Raw genomic sequence first — 15,981 nt, forward strand, 5'->3', positions numbered from 1 at the left:
CAAAATTAAGAATCAGGAGTCAGAGCTTAATCCTTAAATCCCTGATCCATTCCAGGGATTCTGGGGTCAATTTAAAAAAGTCCTCTTTAGAATCCAAGATGAGTAGATAGGGCACTCAAGCACAATGTGATTGATAGTCTGGATCCCTCTTCTGCATTCACAGTTTGGAGTATTGGACCAGTTCATTTATGCAAGAGATGCTTACATCTCCTATGTCCTGTTCTGATCCGATTTAAAGTTGTCCATTCATGTCTAGGGAGATTGAAGTTCTCCAGATGAGATGTCGGATTGGTGATGGGTATTTGAAGATTGGAGGATTGAAGATCTCTATTTTGGATGATTGTTGAAACCAATACTCTCCCCATGACTCGCATAGGTCGAAGTTCAGGTTGTTTATGTGTATTGCAGTCCTCCAGGCAGGGTGTCTGGATTTCAGTCTTTGTGAAGTATAGAAGGAAATGTCTTGGTGGATAGGCAAGGAACTGTTTCTAATTATTTTTGCCCATAGTTTGCTTAATGTTTGGGTCCTGCGGAACGAGGGAGGGGGCTATATTACTGAGAGTTGGGAGCCAGTAGCCAGGAGTAGATCTTAAAGCTCCAGAGATTATCCTCATAGTTTGATTCAGCTGGACATCGACCAAAGAAGCGTGCGTGCTGTTCAGCCACACAGGAGCACAATACTCTGCTGTAAAATAGACCAAAGATAGTGTGGTAGTATGCAGTTTGTAGGCATCAGCACCCTAAGAAGTACCAGCAAGTTTATGCAGTATATTACTACGAGTTTTTAATTTCCCAGCAATATTTTCTAGATGATATTTGAATGTCAAGTTTTTTCTGTCTAGGGTAACTCCTAGGTATTTTGGATGATTGTTAAATTTCACCTGTTTATTTCTGAAGTAAACTTTTGGGATATAGTTGGCCTGGATATTACTTAAATGAAAGGATGCTACTTCAGTTTTGTTCAGGTTAGGTTGTAATCGCCATCGTCTAAAGTATTTATCAAGTACAGCCAGAACTTCAGTTAAGGTATTCTCAGCTTTTTGGAATGTTGAATGTTGAGTTGCAATGGCAAGATCGTCAGCATACATGAATCTCTATGATGCTGGTTGGCTAGCTTTGGTGATGGGATAGTTTCTAGGAATTTTAAGATAAGACCCTCTCTCCACACTGTGTCATAGGCAGCAGAGAGGTCCACGAATGCCGCTATTGTTTTCAATTGTTTTTCATAACCGTTCTCTATAAATGTTGTCAAGGCCAGTACTTGATCACAACAACTTCTATCAGGTTTGAAGCCAGCCAGCCTGTTCCTGTGGAGTTCTGTTATGTATACTTGAAGAAATTCTGTTGTATAGCATTCTTTTGAGAAGTTTCAGGCAGATACTTAACAAGGCAATAGGACGGTAGTTGGAAGCAATTGTAGGGTCTTTGCCAGGTTTTAAGACATCAATGATTTTAGATCTTTTAAAAATTGATGGAAGTATGCCAGAGTCCAGGATATTATTGTACATAGCAGTAAGCCATTGAATAGTTTTTGGTCCACAGTTCTTAATGAATTCAGGGTAGATGTTATCGAGTCCAGCTGCCTTCCCAGTCCTCAATGAGTTAGCTGCCTGGGTAAGTTCCTGGGAAGTGAAAGCCTGAGATAGTGATGATGGTGGAAGATCTGTTTTGAGATTTTTTAGTTTTTGTTTCACCTCTCTTGTAGCTACTTTATCTTGAGGATATTTAGTCATTGAGACTATATGGTTTGCAATGTGTTTCGGATCTATGGCAGACAGTTTACCAGAAGTCCTTGTATTAGGATCAAGCTTCCTAACCAGGGACCAAGCTTTTCGACTGGAATGAGTAAAATTAAAATTGTTCATTGTTTTAATCCATTTGTCTTTTCTAGCATTGTCAAGGGACTTCAGTAACTCAGTGGCTACTATAGGGTTATTATTAGTAGAGAATTCTTTATACAGTTTTGGCAGCACCAATAACAACGCCAACAAATCTATTGTAATTGTTTACAGTTTTATGAACTTATTACAGTGGCAACCTGTTTCTTAAAAGAATCCCAGTCAGCTTTGAGAAAGTTAGTTCCACCTAGGTTTTAATATTGTTCTTATGATTGGAATATTTAGGCCTACTTTATAGATTATAGGTCGATGTTGACTATTTGGAAAATTGTCTAATACTTTCCTAGAGATGGGAATTTGGCCGCCATAATCATCTGCAGTACAGAAGCACAAATCAGGGTTATATCCTCTTTTCCATCTAGAGGAGAGAAAGCTCGGTTTATCTTTGGCATCAAAGATCAGATAGAGGTTTTGATTTTCCATCCAGTTCACTAGTAGGGTACCATTTAGGTCATCTTTTCTATAGCCCCAAAGGGAGTGATGACTATTAAAATCTCCCAGGATTATGCTCGGATGTTGCTGCTGGGACAGTACTTGATCAGGCCATTTAGCTAAGGGAGGTTTATACACATTGGTTATAGTATAACCAGATATTATAATAGATACACTATATATGTCCTTGCTGGCAGTTGGTTCACAGATCTTATAATTAGAAATGTCATTTTTTTATATATGTTGCCACACCATATTTGGGTTGGTTTATGCAGTTAATCATCTTGTAACCATATATTTTCCGTCTCGTTAGTAGATCTAGATCATTTGTGTGAGTTTCCTGTACTACAACTACATCTATTTGATGGTAATTCAGGATCTTAGTAAGAAACTTCGCATTTAGCCCTACTTATGCCTTCTATGTTTAACTGGCATATTTTTAAGAGTGAGCCCACATTCTTGATTCTCAAATCCTCGGTAGATTTGTGTCAGTTATCTGAGAGCCTGTGTCCGTGAGTTCTGCTAGGAGAGTACGGATCCATCTGTTGCTGTAGACTATTTAGCGTTATCCAGGGTGCACCACGAGGAGGCAGTCTATGTTATTAGTAATAGTGCAGATGTGGTAGCCCTGCAAGAGGATTTGAATAAACTAGACCGATGAGCAAATGAATGGGGTTATTGGTTTAATGCAGCAAAATGTAAAGTCTTGAAGTTTGGGATACATCAATGGGAGGCTGCATACTCGATTGAAGGAGCTGTACTGGAGTAAGTAGGGGAGACAAGAAATCCGAGGGTGATGATTGATAGAAAACTGAAATTCAGGGAGCATATGCAAAGCTGGTGAAGGTAACCCAGAGGATTGCTACAATACTGAGAAGGACACTGACTTGCAGAGATAGAAGTTCTCAAATTTGGTCCCCAGGATTTGAAGGAGATAAATTATCTGTGGAAAGGGTATAGAGGCAGATAACAAATATGGTTTCAGGACTGTACAATGTTAGTTATGAGGATTGGCTGAGGGAATGTGGACTGCAAAGTTTGGTAGATAGAAGGAGAGGTGATATGATTGAGACTTTTAAACTGTTGAGAAGTGGTTACAGAGCGGACACTGGAGAGTTCTTTCTCTTGGTTGAACAGCAAGGAGTGATGACAAGGAGCCATCCCTGGAAGTTGCGAAAGAAAGCTGTGAGCAAGAGGGTGAGGAGTGGTTTCTTTGCATGGAGAGTGGTTGAACTGTGGAATGCATTTCCTGATAGAGTAGTGAGAGCGAGAATGGGCAATGAGTTCAAGGAGTGGTATGATAGACTTTGTGTTTCCTAGGAGGGATCTCCTGCGATGAGTCTTGATAGACTTTGTGTTTCCTAGGAAGGACTACCCATGATGAGTCTTTTGACTCCATGGAGACCTGAATAATTATAATAATACTTGAGAAATGGTTGAGCAGGATTGTGGAAGAGAAGCTTGGTGAAGAACAAGCTGGATTCAGGCCAAATAGAGGCTGTCAGGATCAGATTTTCACTTTGCAACAAATTGTTGAAAAATCAAGGGAATATAACAAAGAATTGTACTTAAGTTTTGTAGATTTGGAGAGATTCAAAATACTACAATTGTATGGTATCAGTGGGGCATTATATCAAGCAATACTTAGTCTTTATTTGAGTTGTAAGTCAGCAGTTAGAATTGAAGGAAGTACAGGAAGATTGTTTAATGTTAAATCTGGTGTCAGACAAGGATGTACCTTATCCCCTCTGTTATTCATTATTTATATGGATCACATTATGAAGAAATGTGGTATTAAACCTGATATCAAAATTGGAGATGTTAATGTTAGCTGTTTGCTTTATGCTGATGATGTTTTATACTTCTAAATAAATCCACTACAAGTTTGCAAGATTCTCTGACTAAATTGAATAACTATTGTAATAGATATGGTACGAAGGTCAGAAATAGCAAGACAAAGACAATGAATATAGGGAGAAGCATTGAAAATATCAACTGCATTGTGGATGGAGAACCTATAGAGCAAGTAAAACATTTCAGCTACTTAGTAGTAAATTAAATATGGAAATAGACAACAGAATCAACAAAGCTGGTATGATAGTAAGTCAACTGAATAAATTTATATGGAATAAGAGAGAATTTAGTCAAAACACTAAATTAGCTGTATACAAGACAGTGTTCAAACTGATTTTAACCGATTGTATCTGAGAGCTGGGTTAGAAATAAAACACAACCAAAGACTAGAGACAGCAGGTATGAGAGTCCTGAGGAAGATTAGGGGTGTGAACAGATGGCATCAATGGCAATATCATATTAAAAACAAGAATATTAGGAAAGAACTTGACACTGTTAGCATCCAGGAAGGTGTTAGCAGAGCTAATCTCAGGTGGTATGGTAACTTAAACAGAATGGGACAGGAAAGATTACGAAAATAATTGTTCTCTGCCAGGATGGCAGGAAAAAGATTCAGATAGACCAAGATATAGGTGGATTGATATGGTAAAATGTGCCTTAGAAGACAGAAATATAAGACCTGATAATATTAGTGTCTTGACATTTAACAGACTGATCTGGAGGAAAATTGTAGATAGGAAATTGGTAATGATGTAAATTTTTCATGTAGTACTATCATATCCTGTACACTCCTTGAGGGTGCATGTCAGGAATTTGATGATGATGATGATGAGTGATGGTTAAGTATTGGAAAAGTTTATTAAAGGTAGAATCAGGAATGGGTGGATAGAAATATGGTACTCTATGGTGGATGGCACAGCTTTGTAAAAAATAGGTCCTTCTTTAGTAATCTACTCATATTTTATAATAGAGTGAGAGCTGGATTGAAAATAGCTACACAATGATGCTGCTGGACTTTGCAAAAGTCATTTGTTAGATTACCACTTGTAAAACTATAACATCAGGTGAAATTAATGGGAATGGATATGAAGGTGGAAGATAGCAGTTGGCTGACAGACGCCAGGAGTAGCATATTGTGGAGTGGAATACAGCAGAATTAGGGTGACTAATTGACAATAACAAGCTAAAGGACACTTGCGTACGGGCTCAACCTGATTTAACTTTTGCCTAGAGGGAACAAAGATGCCAACTCTGAAGACAACTAGAAGAAAAATGTCAAAATGGAGACAACAGGTGGATCATAGACTATAAACAAACCAAACTAGTGCAAAAATCAAGTGACACCACCAGTAGCCACCAAGGAGACAGTATGCAGGTGCTGCATAGGAAACATGCAGGACCCTTGCAGTCAAATCCATGCCTCACAGAACTTTGCATATCCACTTCACCAACATCTGTGGCCTCAACTCCAACCTTAATAGTGTCCACTACTATCTGCAGTGTCCACCAAACCCCACCTACTCTTTTTAACAGAAACCCAAATCTCACCTTTCCCCAGCACTATCCATTTCAGCCTTCTAAACTATACACTACTTAACTCTTTTCGACCCAAGGGTGGTGTCTGCGCATATATCCGCTCTGACATACCCTGCAGGAGAGCACCTAACCTAATATCATCCAACTTCGACCTTCTTTGGTTGAAAATATCCCCCCCCCCACACACACACTTAGTCAAATTCATCCGCTGTCTCTATCGCTCCCCTAATACCACCAATCACTTCGGGCTCTTTAATTTCCTCTCCTTAAAAGTGCTCCGATCCCACTCTCCTAACAGTGAAATCATTCTCGTAGGTTATTTTAATGTCCATAACACCAACTGACTTTCCTCTTCTAGTTGTACAGATCCTGCAGGCAGAGATGCTGAAACATTTGCCATCATTAACAACTTTAGCCTCTGAGACTACTATGCTTCGTTCCCAAGTTGGACTACTGTTTCTGTGTCTTCCAATCTAAACATATGCACCGAACATATCACCAAAGTAATCCTCACTGGTAAAAGCATGCATTCCCTGAACTGCTGTCCACTATCTAAACCCTGTTCTCTGAAAGATGTGCCAAGGCTGTACAAATGAAATATCAGGCATACCACAACTGGCTCAAATCAAGAACTTCATTCTCCTTCATTTCTATACTGGAGCCCGAAACAGATGCAAGAAAATCATCAATGCTTCCAGAACAGAATTTGTATGGGCAAAAAGCAGGAAACTTGCAGCCTGTCCAAACGGCAGAAGCCATGCCTTTTGGTCTCTTGCCAAAGCAATCGGTCATAACTTTTGCCCTACACTATTTCCACCCCTATCATACCCAGATGGCTCAATTGCAACATCACTCACAGAAAAAGCTAATCTGCTAGCTTCACACTCCTCCAATGCATGCATTACTGACAATGGCAAATGCCCCCAAGTCATTTCAACTGCCCAGCTGCTCAACATGCAATGCCCCTTTATCCTTTTGCCAGAAAGAGATCATAAACCTGTTGTCTAAATTAGACACAAAAAAAAGTCTCCGGATCATGATGGCATTCCTCCAATTGTCCTGAAGGTCTGTGTACCAGAACTGACTCCTATCCTATACCGTCTGTACATACTCTCTTACTCCACTGGTGTGTGTATATATATATACAGAAACTGGGCATCATCTCCACCCTTTCCCATCGAGCAAGATGTCTCACTTCCACAGAAGAAGACCTTCAAACAGAGCTTAACTTCCTGAAAAATACTTTCTTAAATAATGGATATTCGTCTCGTAACATCACTAAACGGATGAGACCACGCAAACATCCTCGACAAGAAGATGATCCCAACCCTATCACTCATATACAGTTACTATTTATCAGCTCTCTCACCCCAAAACTATCTAGGATTTTGAAGAAATTCAACATAAAGACCGACTATACTACTCTGCCAAAACTTCGTTCTTTTCTGAGTCAACCAAAACCAAAACATAACCAACTGTATTTTCCTGGTGTTTATAAAGTTTTGTGTGACTGTGGTCGACCTTATTTTGGCCAGACAGATAAATCTGTTTCATTTCGTCTTGAGGAACATAGACGTGACATCTCTTACAGTAGAACACAAGCAAGCGCCCTTTCCAGTCATGTCCTCTTCTCAGCAAACTCTAACCTTGAAGAATGGCCACACCAAGTTGATTGGGAACACACTACTAATTTATATATATGCAAGGATGAATTTGAAAGAAGAATTATCAAATCAAAAGAAATAGTTCTGGACCCTTCACACTTGAATAACAATCTAAGCTACAATTTGCCTGATTCCCATAGCGCAGTAATCCAGAATTGCACTCTAAAATTAGCTGTCGCACACATTCAACTCATGCCAACGGAGCACCCGGTCACCTATTCAAATATGACTGTTACTATTCTACTTCTTTTTATTAAGCTGGAAAGTCCATGTTTTTTACCTTGTTATTTTTATAAGTCTTATGTTTTTTCTTTCTCACCTGAAGAAGTCGGAGCACCGATGAAACTAGTCGTGATTTATTAAAAGTTTTTGTTATACTTTCTCAGGTTCTAGTCAGTTAAATTAATTTTATAAATATATATATATATATATTTTTTTTTTCAAAATTCATTTTTTTTTTCATTAAACCTTTTTATATATATATATATATATATATAAACAAATAAATCTATTGAATTACGTATGGAGAAACACAAGAGAGACATCTCTTACAAAAGAACACATGCCAGTGCCTTGTCTAGTCATGTTCTTTTCCCGAACAATCCTGATGATGAACACCAGGGTCATTCAGTCTGCTGGGATAGATCCAAAAACATCTTTCGTTGCCATGATGAGTTTGAAAGAAAAATTGTGGGGTCCAGAGAAATCATCCTTAATCGTGAACATTTAAATAATAATTTGAGCTACAACATCCCTGATAGCCACTCTGCTGTTGTTCAATACTGGCGTTCATGAGAGTCTGTATGCACACACTCAACAAACAATGCCACATTTGAAAGAACAACTTAAATGAGAAGCACAGGAAAACAGCAATTTTCCTATGCTTCTCAGTTTTAAACTTCAGTGTTTTTATTACTGTTTCCTATTTTTAGAAGACACCTGAAGAAGGCTGTCAAAAGCCGAAACTAGTTGTGTTTTATATCATTAAAGCCTTACAATTATTCTCGGTTTTAGTCATTAAATCTCTTTATAAAAATGTATCAAAACAACTGAGTCAATGTTCCTGAACACACATATATATATATATATATATATATATCCCAAAGCCTGGAAATTTGCCTATATTCAACCCATTCCTAAAAAGGGTGACAAATCTAGACCACCTATCTCACGCACCTCAGTCCTATCTAAAGTGATGGCGAAGACCATCAATTCTCAACTCCTACTCTAACTTGAAGGTACCCAGCTATTAAGCAACCACCAGCACGGATTCCGTCGATGCCTATCAACAGGGGATCTGCTCTCATATATTACCCATCTCTGGACAAATGCCATGGAGAAATTTGGCAAATCCCAAGTGGTTGCACTTGATATCTCTGAAGCCTTTGACCAGGTCTGGCACAAAGGCTTACTAAGCAAACGCCCATCATTTGGACTGTCTCAGGACTTCTGCAGATGGATTTCCAGCTTTCTGTCTGGACACACATTATGTGTGATGGTAGATGGCTCCCTATCCTCTCACATCCAACTAATGCTGGGTTCCCACATGGTTCGGTTCTCTCACTGACCCTCGTCCTTCTGTATATTGATGACCCACTTCAGTTGACCTTCAACCTAATACACATTTTTTGCAGATGACAGCACATCACATTTCTCCCTTACATTTGACAAACCATACCCTATACAATTCACTTCGACCCACAGAACCTCAACCACAACTTCCCTTAATTCTGACCTCCAAGCCATCCTCCAATGGGGCTCAGATAACCTTGTCAACTTCAATGTTAGTAAAACCCAGTTCTGTCTTATTTCCTTCAAAAAAGAACCATTTTACTCCAGTATTATTTTTGATAACTCAAATTCCAAGACAACATGAGATTTCTCTTCTCAGAATTACTCTGAAATCATGCCTCTCCTGGCATAAACACATCACTATCATTGCATCCCCAGCTTCCAAAAAACTAGGATTCCTCTTTTGCTCAAGATGTTACTTTACCTCTAAACAGCTGTTAACCTTATACAAATCACAAATCCACCCAGCTATCAAAATACTGTTCTCCCATTTGGAGTGGGGATCCAAAAAGCTCCCTCAAAAATGCTCGACTTAATACAGAGGAAAGCAATTAGACTGATAAATGACCCATCTCTTACCAACTCATGCTGTTTCAGATGAACATTTCCACAGGAAATGTTCATCTGAAACAGCATCAATAATTTCCTCACTCTGTACTAAGCCCATTGGAACATGTACAGCTGCTGCTCAACATTCTTTCACAGTACACCTTGAAACCCACAGAACAAGTTTATTTTACTCCTCCTTCATCCCTGCTACTGCTATACTCTGGAACAGTCTCCCTGACGTATATCCCAAGGAATACAGTATGCAGGCTTTTAAATCGAATGTCAACAAGTTTCTCCTTTCCCAACCCACAACCTATATACTGTACTAAAGTACTATAGGTTGATCAGCCAACCTCTCGTGTATGGGCCAAACATAAAAAAAGGCCCTGTTTGTTTTCTGGAAGAGAATTTCAAGCAGCACTGCATCTCCCTATTACATCCCAAACGTGTTTTATGGAGGTGAGATCTGCATCTTCCCTTCACCAAACTTTCCTTTCACAATCCTTCTCAATTGTCTCTCAAGTATATTTGCATAAATCTTACCAGGAACACTCAGTAGGGAAATACCTCTGTAATTCTTACATTCAGTTTTATTTCTCTTATTTTATATATGGGTACTATGAGAACTCTACTCCAATCATCTGGAATTCGTCCCTCTGTCCAGGCCTTCTGAACCATGCAGTGCAGCTACTCCATACTTCAGCATTTCTTGTCGAATATCATCTGCTCCAGCTGCCTTTCCACATTTCAGACTTTTGATGGCTTTTTTCTACTTCAAGTATGGATATGTATTCCTGATTGCATGCCCGTTGATTGTTTTTTACCACTGTGCTATCATGATTGTTTCATTTAGCACTTTTTTGAGGGAATTACTCCATACATCAAGGATATCTTTTTCTCCAGTTTTCATGTCATCTTTATCATCTCTAATTTCTTTTACATCACTCTTTCCTCCATTTCTGAGCTCTTCTTCAACAACCTCCAGAATATCTTGCCACCTTCCTGATATTTATTTTCTATGTTCTTACAAAAGTCTTCCCATGATGGGAAGACTTTTGTAAGAAAGACTTTTGTCCCTGTATTCTCTAAGAGCACAAGCTGACTTATTTGTGAGGAACTTTTGATATTCTTTTGTCTTTTCTTTCACTGCCTCTTTAACTTCCTGTGTCCACCATGGAGTTCTGATTTTTCTACCTTTGCACACAACCTCACCATATACCTCTCTGGCTGAATCAATCAATGTTTTCTTCAGTGCTTACCTCTGAATCTCCAAGGTTTGGTTCCTGTTCTCAAACTCTTTAATTTTTTCTTAAATAATGTTTGTGTATTTTAGTCTACAGTTCACATCTGAGAGCTGCTCAACTTTTATTTGCTTGAAAACTTTCTTACATGTTCTTTTTAATATAAAATTCAATTTTATCCTGGTCAAGACTAAATGGTGATCAGTTCCAATTTCAAATCCTCTGTACACCCTAGTGTTCTGCACAGGGAAAAAACATCACTATCAAAAATAACATAGTTAATAAGACTCTTCTCTCCATGTGAATTTGTGCATATTTTTATGTTGGAACATTGTGTTAATAATAACCAGTACATGTCATGAGCAGAAATCCAACAGATATTTGCCATTATTATATTATATAAAATATTTATAATTGAAATTTATAATTATATAATTAAATATATAATTATATAAAATAATTCCTCACTCTGTTATTCACATCCTCCTCACACAATTCCCAGGAAGGATCTTTTGTTTCTGCCTTTTCTTTCCCTCCACTCCATGAAAAATTTTTTCTGCAGTAATTTGGCACAAACCCCTCACCAGCATTGTCACTGTTGTCATCCTTCTTCTTAATTATCTGACTCTACAGATAGCATTCCTCAATCTATACTTCTACTCAGCATTTCAGAGACCAGAAAATAGTAACTAAGGTTACTATTTTCTTAGTTACCTTAGTTACTATTTTCTAGACCTTTTCCAAATTCTCTCCATTGCCTCAATAACCAGATGATCAAAACTTATACAGTTATCCAAGTGTGGACTGAGCAACCCTTGTACATTTGGTTCTACTCATCATTGCTATAATCCATTGTGTTTTTTTAATGGTCCCCACATTTCAGGTCTTGTCTGCCATTATCCCAATTCTCTATTTTCTTTCACTTTCTTCAATACATTTCCAGATAATTGAGTTCATAATATTACATTATTGTGTAAGTTAATGATGTAATTTTTTTCATGTAGCACTATCATAATTATCCTCTACATCGTCCAAAGGTACCTATTAGGAATTTGATGATGATGATGATGTTACATTATTTATTTCTAAATTTCAAAATCTTATACTTTGTAACATTGAACCTAGTGTTTCCCCATACAGTTTATTGAAATCGCCCATGAAAACCCACATCAATTTTAGTCTTTATAACTGTCCCCAACTCTGTAACATGCAGAAAAAATTGCTCTTCCACTTTGTTCCAGAACACTCTTTTCATTTCATTGCCAAACAGAGGGAAAGCAGTACTGATATCTATTAGATAGCTAATCTTCTGTATTACTAATCCATTAATCCAAATTTATTCATCTCAGTTTACATACCACCTTGTTATTTAGCATTCTGTCAAACACCTTTGCATAATCAAGATATACCATTATATATGCATCTCCCTTATCCAGCATATGTCATCCTAATGTAATATGTAAATAAAATCCTAAAACATACTTCTTTAATAAACCCATTCAGATTTTCATAGAGAATCATTCAGTCCTGAATATTAACCACCACCAACCTCTTTATTCATCTTAAGTGCAACTAAACCAGACTACTGATTCATAGACAAGCAAGTTTGGTGATGGAATGAAAATATCCAGCACATGGTGGGAGCCAAGAAAGATGCCTACAAGAACTGGCTAGTCTAGAACTGATGACAACCTCACTCACTACTACCAACTCAAGAAAATTGCTAAACAAGAATTAGTGGAAGCAAAAGCTGAACATTACCACAACCTGTGTATTCACCTGGACAAACCTGAAGAAGCTAATGACATATACAGACTACCCAAATCCAGACATCAATCATATGCCAAAGAAGCAGAAGGATAGCTACTGCAACAACTAGCAAACAATGGCATGATTATTTTAATGCAATATGTAATGAAGGGTGCCTGCATCCACTGATTCCCACTGCTGATCCTGTTCTTGAGGTTGTACCACTTATCACACCCACAGAGGTTGCAAATGCCATCTGTGGGTGTGATAAGTGGTACAACCTCAAGAACAGGATCAGCAGTGGGAATCAGTGGATGCAGGCACTCTTCATTACATATTGCATTAAAATAATACATAGGACAATATTGGATAGAGTTTTTGACAGGACTGTTCAACAAATGCATCAAGGAAAATGAGATTCCATCTGACTGGCAGACTAGCACTACAGTACCCATTTGGAAAGGCAAAGGTGATATCATTGTCTGCACTAACTACCACCCCCTCCCATTTGTCTCCTCTGCCATACCATAAAGATTTTTGAATGTATGATCGATGCCCATTTAAGAGACATATTAAACCAAATCAATGTAGCTTTGTAAAAGGTTATGGGATGACAGATGCAATCCATACCTCCCATCTACTAATGGAAAGACACAGGGAGAAAAGAAAGATGGTCCACATGGTCCTCCTGGACCTGGAGAAAGCATTTGATCAAGTGCTACATGAACTGATTTGGTGCTCTCTATGCACCCACAACATTCCTGAAGCTTATATACTGTGGGTACAGTTCCTCTACATTGACACCACCAGTTCCATCTGCTATGCTGCTGGCATCACCAAGCTATTTAACATTCAGGTAGGCATTCACCGAAGATTTGCCCACTTCTGTTTATCCTGTGCATGGACACAGTGACAGCAGACCTGCAAACAGCCTCATCCCCTACTGTATGCCAACGATGTCCTGCTGGCCCACAAGACCAGAGCTGAACTTGATTTACTGGTCAACCAATGGAAAACACGATTTGACGACTTCGGTTTGTGACTCAACCCGACAAAAACTGAATATTTAGAATGGCACCCAAACATATGGCACAATTCTAGTCACTGGTACTGAACTACTAAGACTTCTAACTTTCAATACCTTGGATCCCATGTGAGGTCTGATAGTATTACCCTCCGAGATACTAGAACACAAATTAATGCTACCTGGGTGAAATGGGCACCAGGTCACTAGAGTCTTGTGTGATAAGAAAATACCCCAGCATCTCAAATCCAAGATCTATTGCACAGTCATCCGACCAGTTGTATTTTATGTAGCAGCTGGCCTGTAACAAAACAACATGAACAGGCAGTACATGTTATGGAGATACAGATGCTCCAATGGACACTGGGATACACTCAACTTATTATCATATCACAAATGATGACACCTAGAAAATCCTTGGTCTTGCCCAATTCTAGAGAAGGTGAGGGAGGCATGCCTATGATCATATGGGCATGTGGTCAGGACTGACAAGGAATCTGTTGCAGGATGGGCCCTTACACTTAGCCCAGATCGCCAGTGACCTAAAAGATGACTGAAAAAGCAATGGATGGAGAACCTAAAAGAAGACATGCAGGCCGTGGGTGTCCATCCTACCGATGCTGCAAAAGGAATGAAATGGAGGGGCAAATGCATATCATATATTGCAAATGCAAATGCATGCAATATATAAATGCAGACCCTGCACCAAGCAGGTCATAACACAAAAATAGAAGAAGAAGAATGGCTGGATAACGAGGGTTTAAGGATTATGATTGTGAAAGTGTTGCAGGTCTTGAAAGATCACACTTTGATTCGAAGGGTAAAGTTTGCACAAAACAAATGTCAATGAAAGGTTTTTCCAGCAAGAAGTAATGTTTAAAATATACTGTAATGTATCATATACTGTATTTCAGTGAATATTAATTATTAAATGGTTCTTATATATAATTTTTATTGGTTCCCAGAACTATCCTTTTCCCATATATATCATTTTTGTTATCCATTCCCCTAAAAAACAATGAATTGAGGTTTCACTATATGAAATATGTCAATAATATCAAAACAAAATTAATGCACTGCAGTTTAGAATGTGAAATATAACTAAGTTATTATTTTTCAGCTTCACATGGTACATGTCAATAATAGAGGTGAATTAGCTATTTTAGGTGTCTTTCTTGAGGTAAGATATTTATTTGTGAGATGTATGAATACAAATAATTATATATATATATATATATATATATGCCAGCCTGGTTGGCCAAGTGGTTAGTCTATATGCTCTCCAGCCAAAGCCTGCACGTTCGAATCCTGCTGTGGGCATGGGTGTTTGTAATTGTCTTTCACTTATATACATTCATTCACACAAGTTATCCACACTCGTTCATGATGGAATGGGTCACTATAGGAGAAGTAGACCCAACCATCCCACAATGGGAGAGGCCTTTACCCAACATTAGGTAATATATAGACTGAGATAAAAAAAAAAAATATATATATATATATATATATATATTTTTTTTTTTTTTTATCTCAGTCTTGTATATATATATATATATATATATATATCCTTTTTGTCTTTAGAATAGCCAGAAGCAGGAAGATCAATTAACCAATCAGCATGTTACATTTTTTATAGTTCTGTTTAGAATATTTCTTAAAAACATTATTATTATTATTGTATGTGCGCCTCCATGGTGTCCAAAGCCTCATCTTGGGAGACCCAAAGTATACATACAATCTATCATACTTCTCCTTGAGTCCATTAACAGATGAAGCAACTCACAACTGGCTCTTGCAACCCATTCCACTTATTCACAACTCTCCAAGCAAAAAATCTAGTCCTCACACCCCCTACTAATCACACCTTTATTCAAATTCCAAGAATGGCATCTTGTTCTGGCCCTCTAACCAAATGCTGAAACATTTCCCCTGCATCTATCCAATAAAACCATTTAAGCAACTTAAATATTTCTATCATATCCCTCTTTTTCTCCTATCAATCCACATGTCCTCAATCCATCCTCATAAGGAACATTCCACAAACCACTCACCATCTTGGTTGCTCACCTCTGAATATTCTTGACCACTTTCACAGTAGTAGTGGACGTATCAGGGTCTTATAAATAGGAATAACAACTTCCTCACTCTACTTAATGTGTTCTTCAATAGCCAAGTAATCTTATGAACTACTTTATCAGCCTTAGCTATATATTATTATTATTATTATTATTATTATTATTAAGAGAGACCCTCAGGGGAGGCCACATACTACACGCACCAGCTATCATACTTATTCTCGAATTCATTCACACTGCTTGTACTCCCAACATCCAATGGCAATCCATTCTAAGCATGCACCACCCATGAGAGAAAAATCTAGCCCTCACTCCCTTCTTAGCAGCATTTATTCTCAGCTTCCAAGGATGCCTTCTTGTCCTTTCCCCACCCTCCAAAAATTGAAA

The 15,981-nt window shown here is 38.1% G+C and overlaps 1 protein-coding gene across 1 annotated transcript in view; it reads left to right on the top strand.

Moving 5' to 3' along the window:
* Positions 1-15,981, top strand: part of LOC150110107 (putative carbonic anhydrase 3) — a 132,738-nt gene that overhangs the window by 70,837 nt on the left and 45,920 nt on the right. The window contains exon 7 of the mRNA XM_090414356.1: positions 14,640-14,699. Coding sequence (XP_090270482.1) covers positions 14,640-14,699 — 60 coding nt within the window. The remainder of the gene's footprint in view (positions 1-14,639; positions 14,700-15,981) is intronic.

This window comes from Typopeltis vanoorti, chromosome 1 (genome assembly GCF_054136105.1).
Source record: "Typopeltis vanoorti isolate ZY-2024b chromosome 1, IOZ_Tvanoo_1.0, whole genome shotgun sequence".
NCBI lineage: Eukaryota > Metazoa > Arthropoda > Arachnida > Uropygi > Thelyphonidae > Typopeltis > Typopeltis vanoorti.